Source organism: Lepisosteus platostomus, chromosome 16 (genome assembly GCF_059453375.1).
Source record: "Lepisosteus platostomus isolate fLepPlt1 chromosome 16, fLepPlt1.hap1, whole genome shotgun sequence".
NCBI lineage: Eukaryota > Metazoa > Chordata > Actinopteri > Semionotiformes > Lepisosteidae > Lepisosteus > Lepisosteus platostomus.
In genome coordinates this window covers 2,257,114-2,272,113 of record NC_142626.1, presented here as the reverse complement: position 1 = coordinate 2,272,113, position 15,000 = coordinate 2,257,114, and the positions used below count along the sequence as shown (strand labels likewise).

General features: G+C 56.0%; 4 protein-coding genes across 14 annotated transcripts in view; 3 read left to right on the top strand and 1 right to left on the bottom strand.

Moving 5' to 3' along the window:
* Positions 1–5,342, top strand: part of LOC148646689 (pre-mRNA-processing factor 39) — a 21,127-nt gene extending 15,785 nt beyond the window's left edge. Inside the window, exons 12-16 of one of the 5 annotated variants that reach the window (XM_088609218.1) lie at positions 1,745–1,819; positions 1,917–2,103; positions 3,085–4,157; positions 4,287–4,673; positions 4,988–5,342. In XM_088609218.1, coding sequence (XP_088465344.1) covers positions 1,745–1,819; positions 1,917–2,103; positions 3,085–3,150 — 328 coding nt within the window. In that variant the 3' untranslated portion in view covers positions 3,151–4,157; positions 4,287–4,673; positions 4,988–5,342. Of the gene's footprint in view, positions 1–1,744; positions 1,820–1,916; positions 2,104–3,084; positions 4,680–4,987 lie in introns of all 5 variants that reach the window. The other 4 variants (XM_088609221.1, XM_088609220.1, XM_088609217.1 and 1 more) reach the window with 4 other exon arrangements.
* A 656-nt stretch (positions 5,343–5,998) lies between these two features.
* mrpl49 (mitochondrial ribosomal protein L49) lies at positions 5,999–8,711 on the bottom strand. The gene is made up of 4 exons (XM_088609228.1): positions 8,563–8,711; positions 7,536–7,686; positions 6,989–7,113; positions 5,999–6,362 (listed from the first exon to the last, which is right to left on the bottom strand). Exons 1-4 carry the CDS (start codon positions 8,671–8,673, stop codon positions 6,216–6,218), a joined length of 534 nt encoding a protein of 177 aa, XP_088465354.1. The 5' UTR covers positions 8,674–8,711; the 3' UTR covers positions 5,999–6,215.
* Positions 8,712–8,925: 214 nt separating this feature from the next.
* On the top strand, positions 8,926–13,607 carry faub (FAU ubiquitin like and ribosomal protein S30 fusion b). Its single transcript, XM_088609229.1, has 5 exons — positions 8,926–9,062; positions 9,842–9,926; positions 11,881–12,025; positions 12,894–12,949; positions 13,439–13,607. Exons 2-5 carry the CDS (start codon positions 9,852–9,854, stop codon positions 13,562–13,564), a joined length of 402 nt encoding a protein of 133 aa, XP_088465355.1. The 5' UTR covers positions 8,926–9,062; positions 9,842–9,851; the 3' UTR covers positions 13,565–13,607.
* Positions 13,608–14,451: 844 nt separating this feature from the next.
* The window catches only part of ubxn1 (UBX domain protein 1), a 15,915-nt gene continuing 15,366 nt past the window's right edge, over positions 14,452–15,000 (top strand). For 5 of the 7 annotated variants that reach the window (XM_088608595.1, XM_088608593.1, XM_088608592.1 and 2 more), the window contains exon 1: positions 14,453–14,596. The gene's annotated coding sequence lies outside the window, so the exon portion shown is untranslated. Of the gene's footprint in view, positions 14,601–15,000 lie in introns of all 7 variants that reach the window. The other 2 variants (XM_088608597.1, XM_088608594.1) reach the window with 2 other exon arrangements.

The window sequence follows — 15,000 nt, the reverse complement described above, 5'->3', positions numbered from 1 at the left end:
CGCGGTATCGCCCGGTTGTCTCCAGATAGGCGCGGGCGAGACTCTGGTGCTCAGTATCGCCGGGTTGTCTCCAGATCGGCGCGGGCGAGACTCTGGTGCGCGGTATCGCCCGGTTGTCTCCAGATTGGCGTGGTGAGACTCTGGTGCGCGGTATCGCCCGGTTGTCTCCAGATCAGCTGTGAGACTCTGGTGCGCGGTATCGCCCGGTTGTCTCCAGATCAGCTGTGAGACTCTGGTGCGCGGTATCGCCCGCCTGTCTCCAGATCAGCTGTGAGACTCTGGTGCGCGGTATCGCCCGGTTGTCTCCAGATCAGCTGTGAGACTCTGGTGCGCGATATCGCCTGGTTGTCTCCAGATCAGCTGTGAGACTCTGGTGCGCGGTATCGCCCGCCTGTCTCCAGATCAGCTGTGAGACTCTGGTGCGCGGTATCGCCCGGTTGTCTCCAGATCAGCTGTGAGACTCTGGTGCGCGGTATCGCCCGGTTGTCTCCAGATCGGCACGCGCGAGACTCTGGTGCGCGGTATCGCCCGGTTGTCTCCAGATCGGCACGCGCGAGACTCTGGTGCGCGGTATCGCCCGGTTGTCTCCAGATCAGCTGTGAGACTCTGGTGCGCGGTATCGCCCGGTTGTCTCCAGATCGGCACGCGCGAGACTCTGGTGCGCGGTATCGCCTGGTTGTCTCCAGATCAGCTGTGAGACTCTGGTGCGCAGTATCGCCCGGTTGCCTCCAGATAGGCGCGGGCGAGACTCTGGTGCGCGGTATCGCCCGGTTGTCTCCAGATCGGCACGCGCGAGACTCTGGTGCGCGGTATCGCCCGGTTGCCTCCAGATAGGCGTGGGCGAGACTCTGGTGCGCGGTATCGCCCAGTTGTCTCCAGATCGGCACGCGCGAGACTCTGGTGCGCGGTATCGCCCGGTTGTCTCCAGATCAGCTGTGAGACTCTGGTGCGCGGTATCGCCCGGTTGTCTCCAGATCAGCTGTGAGACTCTGGTGCGCGGTATCGCCAGCCTGTCTCCAGATCAGCTGTGAGACTCTGGTGCGCGGTATCGCCCGGTTGTCTCCAGATCAGCTGTGAGACTCTGGTGCGCGATATCGCCCGGTTGTCTCCAGATCAGCTGTGAGACTCTGGTGCGCGGTATCGCCCGCCTGTCTCCAGATCAGCTGTGAGACTCTGGTGCGCGGTATCGCCCGCCTGTCTCCAGATCGGCGCGGGCGAGACTCTGGTGCGCGGTATCGCCCGGTTGTCTCCAGATCAGCTGTGAGACTCTGGTGCGCGATATCGCCCGGTTGTCTCCAGATCAGCTGTGAGACTCTGGTGCGCGGTATCGCCCGGTTGTCTCCAGATCAGCTGTGAGACTCTGGTGCGCGGTATCGCCCGCCTGTCTCCAGATCAGCTGTGAGACTCTGGTGCGCGGTATCGCCCGCCTGTCTCCAGATCGGCGCGGGCGAGACTCTGGTGCGCGGTATCGCCCGGTTGTCTCCAGATCAGCTGTGAGACTCTGGTGCTCAGTATCGCCCGGTTGTCTCCAGATCAGCTGTGAGACTCTGGTGCGCGGTATCGCCCGGTTGTCTCCAGATCAGCTGTGAGACTCTGGTGCGCGGTATCGCCCTCCTGTCTCCAGATCAGCTGTGAGACTCTGGTGCTCAGTATCGCCCGGTTGTCTCCAGATCAGCTGTGAGACTCTGGTGCTCAGTATCGCCAGCCTGTCTGATGTCCCCCTGGTCTCCCCGGGTGTCTACAGCTTGCTGACGGCCTACGAAGACCACCAGAAGCTGCTGAAGGAGGTCGGCACGAAGAAGAGGGGCGCGGAGAATGGGTGAGGGCATCTCTTTCGGGGGGGGGGTTGGGGGGCGGGGGGAGCCCCCCCAGGCCGTGCCCTGACCTCGGCTCCGCTCTCCCTTTCCGCCGGGCAGGGACCCCGACGACCCGGAGGAGAGGAAGCTCAGGCTGGAGGACGGCGCCGGGAGCACGCCCCCCGTGGCGGCGGTGGCGGCGGCCCTGGCGAGCGACGCGGTTGCTATGGCGGCAGCCCCCGCCCCCATGCTGGGTGGGGACCTGGCCAGCTCTCAGGCAGCTTACAACTACGGAGCCTGGTACCAGGTGAGCGGCCCCCCAGCCCCCCCCGGGGCCACCGTGAGACCCCGTTACCGCAGAGAGTCTCGGCTTCGGGTGGCTGGATCAGAACCGGAATCGCTTTCTCCGCTCAGGATATTATACGGGCAGTGCCGGGTCATCTCGGCCGGTGTCTTGGCCCAGAAGTCATAGTTAGGAACAGTTCAGTAACACACACAGCTCCACAATCACACACACACACACACACACACACCACCCCAGTGTCAAGAAGGCTTGCGTGCAAGTGGAGTAATCCATCTTGGGCTACTTGGACCGCCAGTCCGAACGGGTCTGAAAACGGCCTTAACGCTCGTAAAACCCGTCAACGTCATTAATAATAATAATAATAATTGCTTACACTTATATAGCGCTTTTCTGGACACTCCACTCAAAGCGCTTTACAGGTAATGGGGACTCCCCTCCACCACCACCAGTGTGTACCCCCACCTGGATGATGCGACGGCAGCCATAGTGCGCCAGAACGCTCACCACACCCCAGCTCTCAGTGGGGAGGAGAGCAGAGTAATGTAGCCAATTCATAGAGGGGGGTTATTAGGAGGCCATGATTAGTAAGGGCCAATTGGAAATTTGGCCAGGACACCGGGGTGACACCCCTACTCTTCTCGAGAGACACCCTGGGGTTTTACGTCTCATCCGAAGGACGGCGCCTGTTTACAGTCTAGTGTCCCCCATCACTATACTGGGGCATCAGGACCCACATGGACCACAGGGTGAGCGCCCCCTGCTGGCCCCACTCACACCTCTTCCAGCAGCAACCTTAGTTTTTCCCAGGAGGTCTCCCATCCAGGTACTGACCAGGCTCACACCTGCTTAGCTTCAGTGGGTTGCCAGTGGTGAGTTGCAGGGTGATAACTCTTAACTCCCTCTCTTAACTTAACTCTTCCTCTCTTTGTTTTTGTCCCCTCCCTCCCCTCCCTGTCTCCGGCCTCTTCTCCAACCCCCTTCCAGCAGCAGTACGGAAGCTATGGGTACCAGAACCCCTGGAACTACAGCCAGTACTACCCCCCCAGCTAGGGGGCGCCAGAGAGGGACGGGACGGGGTGGGGGGGCAGGAATGTAAATAAAGCACAGAAGAAGGCACCTTTGCAGGTACAGCCGTCCAGGGCGTGTCAGGTCTGGGGACTTCTGGTACAGGGGACTTTTCTCCCGGGCGGGAGAGACGCCCGGCCCCGCGTCGCCCCCTGCTGTACGTCAACGTGTAGGACACCCTCAAGGGACCCGCGGCATTTATAACTCCGAGTCGCGGCGGTCGGGAGTTCACGGACGACCTCGGACCGGGCGGCACGGCCGTCTCCTGGGAAACCCCCCCCCCCTCCCCCGAACTGCTCTTCCCCATCGGACCGAAGTGAGAAAGGAGGAGGAAAATCCCTGGAACACGACCTGCTCTCCCGTTTTCCAGGGGGAGGTGGGGTGGTCCGCTGACGGGACTGGGTCACCGACGTCTGTTCCTCCTCTGAGCTTAATGACTCGCCGGGCACTTTGACACCTCGTTTTAACCCCAAGCCTCCTGAATGGGGGATCACTTGGGGTTCCCTGCCCAGCTCCAGGACAAATCAGACCCCTAATCCAACAGATCTTATTACACCACGTGCTTGAGTGCAGAACCTGGTTTGAGACAGAGGAGTATAGGACAGTACAGTGTGTCTAGAGCAGGCCTGTCCAGTGTCCGGTCCTGGATGGTCAGTGTGTCTAGAACAGGGCTGTCCAGTGTCCAGTCCTGGAGGGTCAGTGTGTCTAGAACAGGCCTGTCCAGTGTCCGGTCCTGGAGGGTCAGTGTGTCTAGAACAGGCCTGTCCAGTGTCCAGTCCTGGATGGTCAGTGTGTCTAGAACAGGGCTGTCCAGTGTCCAGTCCTGGAGGGTCAGTGTGTCTAGAGCAGGGCTGTCCAGTCCCGGTCCTGGAGGGTCAGCGTGTCCAGAGCAGGGCTGTCCAGTTTCCAGTCCAGGAGGGTCAGCCTGTCTAGAGCAGGGCTGTCCAGTCCTGGAGAGTCAGTGTGTCTAGAGCAGAGCTGTCCAGTGTCCAGTCCAGGAGGGTCAGCGTGTCTAGAGCAGGGCTGTCCAGTCCTGGAGAGTCAGTGTGTCTAGAGCAGAGCTGTCCAGTGTCCAGTCCTGGAGGGGCAGTGTGTCTAGAGCAGGGCTGTCCAGTGTCCAGTCCTGGAGGGTCAGTGTGTCTAGAGCAGGGCTGTCCAGTCCCGGTCCTGGAGGGTCAGAGTGTCTAGAGCAGGGCTGTCCAGTGTCCAGTCCTGGAGGGTCAGTGTGTCTAGAGCAGGGCTGTCCAGTCCCGGTCCTGGAGGGTCAGAGTGTCTAGAGCAGGGCTGTCCAGTGTCCAGTCCAGGAGGGTCAGCGTGTCTAGAGCAGGGCTGTCCAGTCCTGGAGAGTCAGTGTGTCTAGAGCAGGGCTGTCCAGTGTCCCGTCCTGGAGGGTCAGCGTGTCTAGAGCAGGGCTGTCCAGTGTCCCGTCCTGGAGGGTCAGCGTGTCCAGAGCAGGACTGTCCAGTCCCGGTCCTGGAGGGTCAGCGTGTCTAGAGCAGGGCTGTCCAGTCCCGGTCCTGGAGGGTCAGCGTGTCAAGAGCAGGACTGTCCAGTGTCCAGTCCAGGAGGGTCAGCGTGTCTAGAGCAGGGCTGTCCAGTGTCCCGTCCTGGAGGGTCAGCGTGTCCAGAGCAGGACTGTCCAGTCCCGGTCCTGGAGGGTCAGCGTGTCTAGAGCAGGGCTGTCCAGTGTCCCGTCCTGGAGGGTCAGCGTGTCTGGAACAGGGCTGTCCAGTGTCCCGTCCTGGAGGGTCAGCGTGTCTAGAGCAGGGCTGTCCAGTGTCCCGTCCTGGAGGGTCAGCGTGTCTAGAGCAGGGCTGTCCAGTGTCCCGTCCTGGAGGGTCAGCGTGTCTAGAGCAGGGCTGTACTGTACAGTGGGGTCCAGTACCCTATGAAATAAGCTGGTTTCTAATCGAAGTCCCTGATTAGGGTTCGTGTTTCCCCCCCCCTTTTTCCAGCTGCCTCCAGAGAGAGTTTTGTACTGGCAGGCTGGTGCTCCCTCTGTCGAACCCGACTCGTGTCTCGCATGCAAGCACTGCCTGTCTGGTTCCATTTCTGCGCTGGGAGATGAACCATCACCGGCGTCCTATGTACATAATCGATATACCATTCCCAGACCTCCCCGTGTGTGTGTTTTTTACTGTATATAAACAGACATAATAAAGGGCTTTTGTGTGTAACTCGACAGTATTGGGTTTTTTTTTTTGAGAGAGCGCCCCCTGCAGTCTGGAGAATTGTCTTGGCTTTCTAGTTGCCTCATCCAATCCAGGGTCTCGGTGGGGAGGAGTTAGGAGTTTTGTACTATCCTGCTCAACATGGGTTTCCTCCCACAGTCCAAAGACATGCTGCCCTGTGTGTGTGTGTGTGTACCCTGCCTTGTGCCCAGTGCTTGCTGGGATTGACTTCGGCTCCCCCACCGCGACCCTGAGTTGGATAAAACAGTTAGATGTTGGATAGATGCCTATGTATCAGTTAGCAATTATTATTATTATCATTATATAACCCTGGCGTCCTGGCAAAATTTCCCATTGGCCCTTTCCAATCATGGCCTCCTAATAACCCCCCTCTCTGAACTGGCTCCATCACTCTGCTCTCCTCCCCACTGAGAGCTGATGTGTGGGGAGTGTTCTGGCGCACTATGGCTGCCGTTGCATCATTCAGGTGGGGCTGCACACTGGTGGTGGTGGATGGGATACCCATTACCTGTAAAGCGCTTTGAGTGGAGTGTCCAGAAAAGCGCTATGTAAGCGTAAGCAATTATTATTATTAATGGACACTGGAGAACTGGTAACTTATGTTTTGGATCCACTGTGAACAGTAAAAAGCAGAAAAAGAAGACTTTTACCAACTCTGTATTTGCAATAGACAGTCTTCCAAGGGATCTTAGCAGCCTGACAGGGGAATTTTCCCCAACTCCATTTCTAAGTCTGCTGTTCGCTGCAATTTTTTCCCCACGGGCTGGGAAGGTTGGGGGAGGGAGGAGGAGGGTTGCGACGAATTCAGTTCCTCGGAGGCTACAGCCCGCAGGACGTTCTGCGCCAGCTCTTCCTGCTTCAGAAGCCTTTCTCCACCAGCCAGGACTTCAGCTCCTCGTCGAAGTGACCTTTGACCCGGATGCTCCTGGTGACCTCATTAACCTGCGTGGGCGGGCTCTTCCCCGTCAGACAGGCCAGGTGCGCCTTCACGTCCTTCTCCAGGGCCTGGGCACAATCGATTGACAGGAGGGGCCGGGCAGATCAGCCAATCACGTCACGGGAGTTCGGAGAGGGCAGGAGGGGAGAAGGGAAGTAACCAATCGTGAAACAAAGTAAGAGATGACATCACAGCAACGCCAGTGAAATGGACAAGTCAGCTGTAGGACAAGTGTGTGAGCGGATAAGTACAGGTTGTGCAGCAGACTTTTCACTGCAGAAACCAGAGTTAACCAGTGAGTAGTATTTGCTAGTGAAACCGTCTGGGAGAGGAGAGCAGTATTTCTACTGGATGAGAAGAGCTGGACTCACAAGCCTGCTTGTTTACAGGGTCACAGGGCCGGAAGTCCTGCTGAATCCCAGGACATGGCGCTGCGCAGACCTGGAAATCTCCTCTCTTCTGTGATGTCAATGGGAGGCTTTGACAAGTGACTGTGTCCATTTTACTGTCATTGCGGTTTGAAATGCGCACATCGCTGCCGATTCTTTCTAAACCCGAAATATCATAACAGCCTGCAGTTCGCCGTTAAGACCCGAGAGGCGCTGCACACCTGCAGACACCAGTCCCTCAGGACTGCGGGGGTCCCCTCATTTCAGGACTGGGGTTACCGAGTCGGTGGCGTTGGGGTACTCACCCAGATGTCGCCCTCGATCTTGCGCAGGACGGTGGTCTTGCGGTTGCCGTGGGTGATATCGGTGTAGACGGGCACGTTGTGCATCCGAGACCGCCGCACCATGTAGGGGAGGGCCGGGGGCAGAGCTGGGGGCGGGAGAAGAAAGAGTCTGGATTGGGCACGCGGATCTCTCCCCTGCGGACACGCTCCGGGTTCCGAGGGGACTGGGCCGGCCCCGTATCCGGAGCCTGTCGCCCTCCCAGCGAGCTATCGGCCGAGGCTCGGTTCCAAAGGGACAACAGGAGATGAGCCCCGTTGAGACCTGCCCAGCTGGGATTAAAAAAACTGGGAGACGCCCCGAGTGCTGGGAGGGAGGGGAATTGGATTCTGGGAAAACCGAGCCCTCCTGTGTACAACTGTGTGTGTGCCCTGCGATGGACTGGCGTCCCATCCAGGGCGTACCCTGCCTTGCGCCCACTGCTTGCTGGGATAGGCTCCAGCTCCCCCCCACGCGACCCAGAATCGGGAAATGGATGGACAGAACCCCCACCTGCCCCCTGCAGCTCACCTGAGGGAGGCACCCAACCGGAAGGGGTGGGGCCTGTGTGCTTGGGGGGCGGGGGCACTCTGGTGGGCGGGATCAGCCTCTCCACATACTTATACTCCTCTGTGGACTCGACAGCCGGGCTGAACTGCTCCCTGGCACTGGAGCAGAATGCCTGGAACACACACACACACAGAACAATTTATCCCTAACCCTAGTCTTGGAATTCCACAGCATCTTCCGGGCCGATCTCTGGATGGCTTTCTTTGCCGAGCGCAAGTGGACACGTTCTGCAGGTCTCTGCTCAAAGACTAAGTTATAGTTTTCTGGGAGCTAAAACACATCAGGTGCTACATCTACTGGAACAAGATAATCTTTTCTGTTCTCTAACCCCCTTTTGTAACAGAGCTGATCTGTTGTTACAGCTGCTACAGGATCCAACAGCCTGTTCTCCTGGGCTGGGACTGGAGCTCCTATTATAACAGACTTTTCTACTGCACTGGGACTGTAGCCCCTATTGGAACAGGACTGTTCTACTGGACTGGGACTGTAGCTCCTATTGGAACAGACTGTCCTACTGCACTGGGACTGTAGCTCCTATTGGAACAGGACTGTTCTACTGGACTGGAACTGTAGCTCCGGAGAGAACCTTTTCTTTTTTTACTTGAACACATGCAAGGCTCTTACAGAGAACTACAGCTATCCGTGAAAGGTAAGACCCTGCTAACGTGTTAGTTTCACCCCAACGTGTCTCTGCATACTATGCACACAGCCAAGCACCAAGCCCGAAATATTAATGGGGTTGAGTATGAAGTATAAGGCTCTACAGCAGGTAAACCAGAACTGGGTCATAGAGCTGTGGGACAGGAGTCGCATTTCAGTGAATCGTCACCCTGATAAAACCCCCCGAAAGCGAAAATTTAATTTTTCACTGCCACCTCACGTAAAATGACATGATCTTCAATTCGGTCACGTACTCTTAACCCAACGATGCAAGGAGGGTATCATTAGTTAATACCGGTTTCAGGGGATTCAATTTCATCCCACTCACCCGTGTCTGAACGCCGACTCCCGATCTGCTCCTGGCCGAGTTAAAGCACCTGTAAGCGACCCTGAGTCCCAAACAAACCCCCGAAGACATGTTTATCCTGGCGGCAGACATTTTTTTAAACGATCATCACGATGAATTGTGGGATACAGTTAAGGACACTAGCACAGGAAGTAGATGTCATTCAAAACAACTTTATTGGTTCAAAGGACTGTCTACGGTGTTTCATCTTTACATTTCCTGTATCAGTGCATTTTTTCTTACAACAAAACAGGATTTTTTAAAGATGAAAGATGATACGTAAGTTCCATTTCTTAGACACTGTATGTTTAATTTATTTTTATCGGTATCGTACAGAAGTCCCAAACGTTGACGTAAGGCAAGATGGCGCCCCTGTGGACCGTCTGCCGGAAGTACGGCACGGCCGGGAGCATGCGCCTAGGCGCGCCGTCGGAGTGCTCCTCTCTCTTTTCGATCCTCCATCTTGAACGGAGAGTTCGCTGGTGAGTTCGCGGTCCCGCTCCGCCGGCGAAATGCGGCGTGAAAACGCCGTCGGGACGCGAAGTAACCCGGGTTGAAACACGAAAGCGAACCAGGCCCCCCTCTGCGTGTCCTCGGCGGTCGCTATTCGTGTTTACAAACCGCCAACCCGTTGCGCCGAGGCAGCAGGCGTGCGCCGTGTGGTGGGGGCTGTCTCCCTCCCCGGCGTGCGGAGGAAAAGCGCCCCGATCGCCGAAATAAAGTCAGCATTTCCCTCGGAGGGGGCTCCGCTGGCGAGGCGGGCGGGGAGAGGGTCTCAGATGCGATGATTTGTATGTGAAAAGGGCAGGGAGCTGCTCGCCATGTGCCCTCGCAGTGCCCGGTCGCTCCCGAGCGCACATGGGGACGCGAGTGTCTGACCCGGCACCGGGGGTGGGTTAGTGGGAATGGTTTCCAGTTTGGTAGGAAAATTATTTGCCCCCCAAAACCTGCTCTCTGTAGCCAGTACTTCGCGAGGTGGTGGTGGTGGGGGGATATGAGCGGAAAGCGCTGTTGTTTTAACCCGACTGATGACTGGAGTCTGCGGGGAATGAATTGAGGGAAAACGAGACTTTCCGACTGATCTCGCTGCAGGCTGGAGACGACGGACTTTTGTTTTGTGTGTGTGTTTTTTTTAAAGAAAAGTTTCCGCTCGAGTTGCCCTGCATAATTAAATAAATGCCCGAAAACGGATTCCTTCCCCCCTCAAACGCCGTGCCGTGGGGCTGCCGGATCCGTTGGGTCATCCGCTGTGTGCTTGCAGGTAGACGACCATGCAGCTGTTTGTTCGTGCTCAGAGCCTCCACACCCTCGAGGTGACCGGCCAGGAGACGGTCGCTCAGATCAAGGTGAGAGCCTCCTCTCTGTCCTGTCTCTTGCCACCCCCATGGGGATCTCCCATTACGACTCTGGAGTCATCCATCTGTCCTTCTGCTAACTGCTGTATCCAGTACAGGGTTGTGGGGGGATGAGCTGGAGTCTATCCCAGCAAGCAACAGGAGCAATTGATTAATTAATTGCTTGCACTTAATATAGCGCTTTTCTGGACACTCCACTCAAAGCACTTTACAGGTCATGGGGATCCTCTCCACCCCCACCAGTGTGCAGCCCCACCTGGATGATGCGACGGCAGCCATAGTGCGCCAGAACGCTCCCCACACCCCAGCTCTCAGTGGGGAGGAGAGCAGAGTGATGGAGCCAGTTCAGAGAGGGGGGTTATTAGGAGGCCATGAGGGGTAAAGGCCAGAGGGGAATTTGACCAGGACCGGGTTACATTCCTACTCTCTTCAAGAAACGCCCTGGGATTTTAAATGACCACAGAGAGTCAGGACCTCGGTTTTATGTCTCATCCGAAGAACGGATAGGCAAGGCAGGGTCCACTCTGGGCGGGATGCCAGTCCATCACAGGACACACACACACTCACAGCAGGGCATGTCTTTCCAGAGGCCAGTTTACCCTTCAGCATGTCTTCGGATTGTGGGAGGAAACTCCCACGAACCCGGGGAGAACATGCAAACTCCACACACGCAGCACCACGGGAATTGAACCCAGGACCCCAGCACTGCTTCCTGGGGGCATGAGCTCCAGCTGCTGATCCGTTAGCGTTGCTTACAGCAGCCAGCTGTGTCTCAGTGTCTCGGTGCTCCTTCGCCCCTCTCCTAACCTCCCACTCTCCCCCATTCCCGTGTTTGGGCGGAGAGGTGGCTCTGTGGCTCAGGATCTGCGCCTGTGGCTGGAAGGTTGCCGGTTCGAATCCCGCGGCCGGCAGAGGAATCCTACTCCGTTGGGCCCCTGAGCAAGGCCCTTCACCCCAACTGCTCCAGGGGCGCCGTACAATGGTAGACCCTGCGCTCTGACCCCCAGCTTCTCTCCCTGTCTGTGTGTCTGTGTCTCCATGGAGAAAAGCTGGGGTCTGCGAAAAGATGAATTCCTAATGCAAGAAATTGTATAGGGCTAATAAAGAAACATTATAATAATAATAATAATAATTATTATTATTAACATTATTATTACTAATCACGGTGTCTGTACTGTGACAAAGTACATGGAGCAAATAACCTAGTCCATCTCACTTTTATTCTGCCTCCCCAGGCAGGGGATAGGATTTTAGGTCCTATCCCCAGCACTGTTAATGCTCAGCAGTATTCAGATATTGGGTTACTCTCACCTTTGCGGTGTTGTTGCTCGGTAATATTCAGATAGAGGTTTGATTATTTATGGGGTGTGGATGCTTGATAATATTTATATATCTGGATTCGTTTCGAACAGCGTAGTGATGAGCAGTAGTGTTTTGACGCTGGATGAGCATTGATAGTAAAGTTCTGGTACTGCATTCATTTCGGTGCCATATTGATGCGCTGTAATGTCCAGATACTGGATACATTATTAGTGTAGTATTGAGGCTTGGTAATGTGCCGGTACTGGATTAATTTCTGACAGCGCAGAGTTGATGCTTAGTAGTGTTCAGACACTGGATTAATTATCCGTGCACTGTTAAAGTTTAGTAATGTTGGGTTACTGGATTGATTATTTGTGTTATGTGTTTCTGACAGTGCTGGGTTGATGCGCAGGTACGAGATTCATCTCTGTCAGTGCAGGGTTGATGCTCAGTAATGCGCAGGTACGAGATTCATCTCTGTCAGTGCAGGGTTGATGCTCAGTAATGCGCAGGTACGAGATTAATCTGTCAGTGCAGGGTTGATGCTCAGTAATGCGCAGGTACGAGATGAATCTCTGTCAGTGCAGGGTTGATGTTCAGTAATGTTCAGACGCTGGACTGACTCTCTGCTTCTCGCTCTCAGGCTCACATTGAGGCTCTGGAAGGTGTGGCCTCTGGGGACCAGGTGTTGCTGGTGGGCGGGTCTCCCTTGCAGGATGAGGCTCTGATTGGCCAGTGCGGCGTTGAGGAGTTCAGCACTCTGGAAGTGACTGCCCGCTTGCTGGGAGGTGAGTGCCCCAGCTCTGACCCCCCATGAAATGCAGGCAGGTCCTATCCCCAGCCTGATTCCTGGGGGTGCAGGAAGGGATCACAGCAGCTACAGACTCGTTTGGTTTACAGCTCAGCTGTGCTCAAATCATTGAACCGTTAATCGGGCCTGATCAGCCCAGGTGAAGGGTAACTTTTAATTCCTGGTTGGAAAACCCCTCTGAGGACCGTAGGATGAAGAGCTCCTCAGGTGCACTGTCCGAGCCCGTTTGCCGCAGGGTGAAAGAGGACAAGTCACCCAGATTTTAGATGAACACAATTAAATGACAGTTTGAATCGAGGCCACAAAGCTCGAGGTGGAAGAACCAGTTCAAGGTATTTTATGGATCGAGCGTTATTTCAGCCAGGTCTGACGTACCTGTCTCTCAATTCAATTCAATTCAAGGTGCTTTATTAGCATGACCGATGGGTACAATCAGTGTTGCCAAAGCAAATAAAAATAATAAAATTAACATGGAACAAAACAAAAAATAGAAGTAAAATAAAACCTACAGACATTTACAACAAAGACATATGATAAAATATTGACATATACTGTAGGCGGCTGGAGCATTATTGGGAGACAGACTCACTGTTCCTCAGGCTGTGACAGGAGATCACATACTGGGCATACCTGTCTCTCTCTCTCTCTGAATATCTGTGTAGACTGCGGTGTGGGTATCTGTTTTCCCAGGGTGGGCACGAGCCCTGACTTACCCTCGGTGGGGCCAGGCCCTCGGGCGCAGTCATTGAGCGAGACTGTCTCTCTCTCCGTGCTGGAGAAACAGGCCTCAGGCAGACTGCGGCTACTCATGACCTCTCTCTCTCTCTCCCCTACCCTCTGTGCAGGCAAGGTGCACGGGTCTCTGGCCAGAGCCGGAAAGGTCAGAGGGCAAACTCCCAAGGTAGGTCCCCGTCACACTCTCGTTTCCTGTTAGACTCTTCAGGCCCCCTCTCTCTGTCCTGACCCCTCTCTCTGTCCTGACCCCTCTCTCTTCCCTGTCCCCTCTCTGTGTCCTGTCCCCTCTCTGTGTCCTGTCCCCTCTCTGTGTCCTGACCCCTCTCTCTGTCCCCTCTCTGTGTCCTGACCCCTCTCTCTGTCCCCTCTCTGTGTCCTGTCCCCTCTCTGTGTCCTGTCCCCTCTGTCCCCTGACCCCTCTCTGTGTCCTGACCCCTCTCTCTTTCCTGACCTCTCTCTGTCCCTCTCTGTGTCCTGTCCCCTCTCTGTGTCCTGACCTCTATGTCCTGACCCCTCTCTCTGTCCCCCTCTATGTCCTGACCCCTCTCTCTGTCCCCTCTCTGTGTCCTGTCCCCTCTCTGTGTCCTGACCCCTCTGTACTGACCCCTCTCTGTGTCCTGACCTCTCTGTACTGACCCCTCTCTCTGTCCCCCAGGTGGACAAGCAGGAGAAGAAGAAGAAGAAGACTGGCCGTGCCAAGCGCAGGATGCAGTACAACCGGCGCTTCGTCAACGTGGTGCAGACCTTCGGCAAGAAGAAGGGCCCCAACGCCAACTCTTAGTTTCTGTACCCCACTGCACCCCAATAAAGATCCTGTTCCAACACTGCCTCTGTCTGTCTGGGTCACTGCTGGAGAGATGGGGGTGTCTGTGTGTGTCTGGGTCACTGCTGCAGGGATGGGGGTGTCTGTGTGTGTCTGGGTCACTGCTGGAGAGATGGGGGTGTCTGTGTGTGTGTCTGGGTCACTGCTGGAGAGATGGGGGTGTCTGTGTGTGTGTCTGGGTCACTGCTGGAGGGATGGGGGTGTCTGTGTGTGTCTGGGTCTCTGCTGGAGAGATGGGGGTGTCTGTGTGTGTCTGGGTCTCTGCTGGAGAGATGGGGGTGTCTGTGTGTGTGTCTGGGTCACTGCTGGAGGGATGGGGGTGTCTGTGTGTGTCTGGGTCTCTGCTGGAGAGATGGGGGTGTCTGTGTGTGTCTGGGTCACTGCTGGAGAGATGGGGGTGTCTGTGTGTGTGTCTGGGTCTCTGCTGGAGAGATGGGGGTGTCTGGGTCACTGCTGGAGGGATCGGGGTGTGTGTGTGACTGGGTCACTGCTGGAGAGACCGGGGTGTCTGTGGGTCACTGCTGCGGGGATGGGGGTGTCTGTGTGTGTCTGGGTCACTGCTGCAGGGATGGGGGTGTCTGTGTGTCTGGGTCACTGCTGGAGAGATGGGGGTGTCTGTGGGTGTGTCTGGGTCACTGCTGGAGAGATGGGGGTGTCTGGTGCACACTGCCCCTATGTCACACTGTAGAGAGGAGAGAGAGAGAAGGCTGGTGCACCTTAAATCACTCAGGTTTCTAAATCAGCACCGACAGGGGTCGCTGCTTTTTTCGCGCACAGTAGAACACGAAGTCATGCCGCAGGCTCGGAGGTGATTGGAAGGAGGGGGCAGCGAGGCTCCAGCCAATCCGCGCCGGGAGCCGCGCAGGGCCTGCTCCGCTAGCCCCGCCCCAGAGCGCGATCTGCGCACGTAGCTGATCCCCGTCCGCCCTGACCCCAGCAGGCCGCCGTAGTCGCCCAGGCTGCATGTGAAACGGAAACTACAGCGACGCTGTGAGTAAGCAAATGTCCTTTCATTGTTGCGATCCTTGTTGTGTGTTTTTTTTAAATCATTTTCTCCCCCAACTGTATAACTGACTACAGGTATTGATGAATGTTATACACAGGACGTTGGCCAGACGATCTATAGTCTTTGCGATCGGGGGTGATTGGCGATCTGTTGTTTCTGATATCAGAGCCACAACGACGGAGAGACAGCGACGCTTCTGTGTGGACAGTTGATTTAAGCAAAGTTGTATTTTTCTGGGGGGGGTCCATGACCCCCCTCCCTACTCAGTCAAGAACTGTCAGTGAATGTTAGAGACTCCTTTTATTCTTGAACGCGGTCAGTGTCGGGAGACCTCACTCGTACTAGAGCGCTTAACTGGAGGCAATCCTGAGCGACCCCCCCCCCCCAG

Coding starts and splice junctions, on each gene's coding strand:
- mrpl49 (XM_088609228.1), bottom strand. CDS start 8,673: ATGTCTGCCGCCAGGATAAACATGTCTTCGGGGGTTTGTTTGGGACTC. Junction 7,687..8,562: donor GAGTCGGCGTTCAGACACGG/GTGAGTGGGATG, acceptor TGTGTGTTCCAG/GCATTCTGCTCCAGTGCCAG. Junction 7,114..7,535: donor CGGTTGGGTGCCTCCCTCAG/GTGAGCTGCAGG, acceptor TCCCGCCCCCAG/CTCTGCCCCCGGCCCTCCCC.
- faub (XM_088609229.1), top strand. CDS start 9,852: ATGCAGCTGTTTGTTCGTGCTCAGAGCCTCCACACCCTCGAGGTGACC. Junction 12,026..12,893: donor GACTGCCCGCTTGCTGGGAG/GTGAGTGCCCCA, acceptor CCCTCTGTGCAG/GCAAGGTGCACGGGTCTCTG. Junction 12,950..13,438: donor TCAGAGGGCAAACTCCCAAG/GTAGGTCCCCGT, acceptor TCTGTCCCCCAG/GTGGACAAGCAGGAGAAGAA.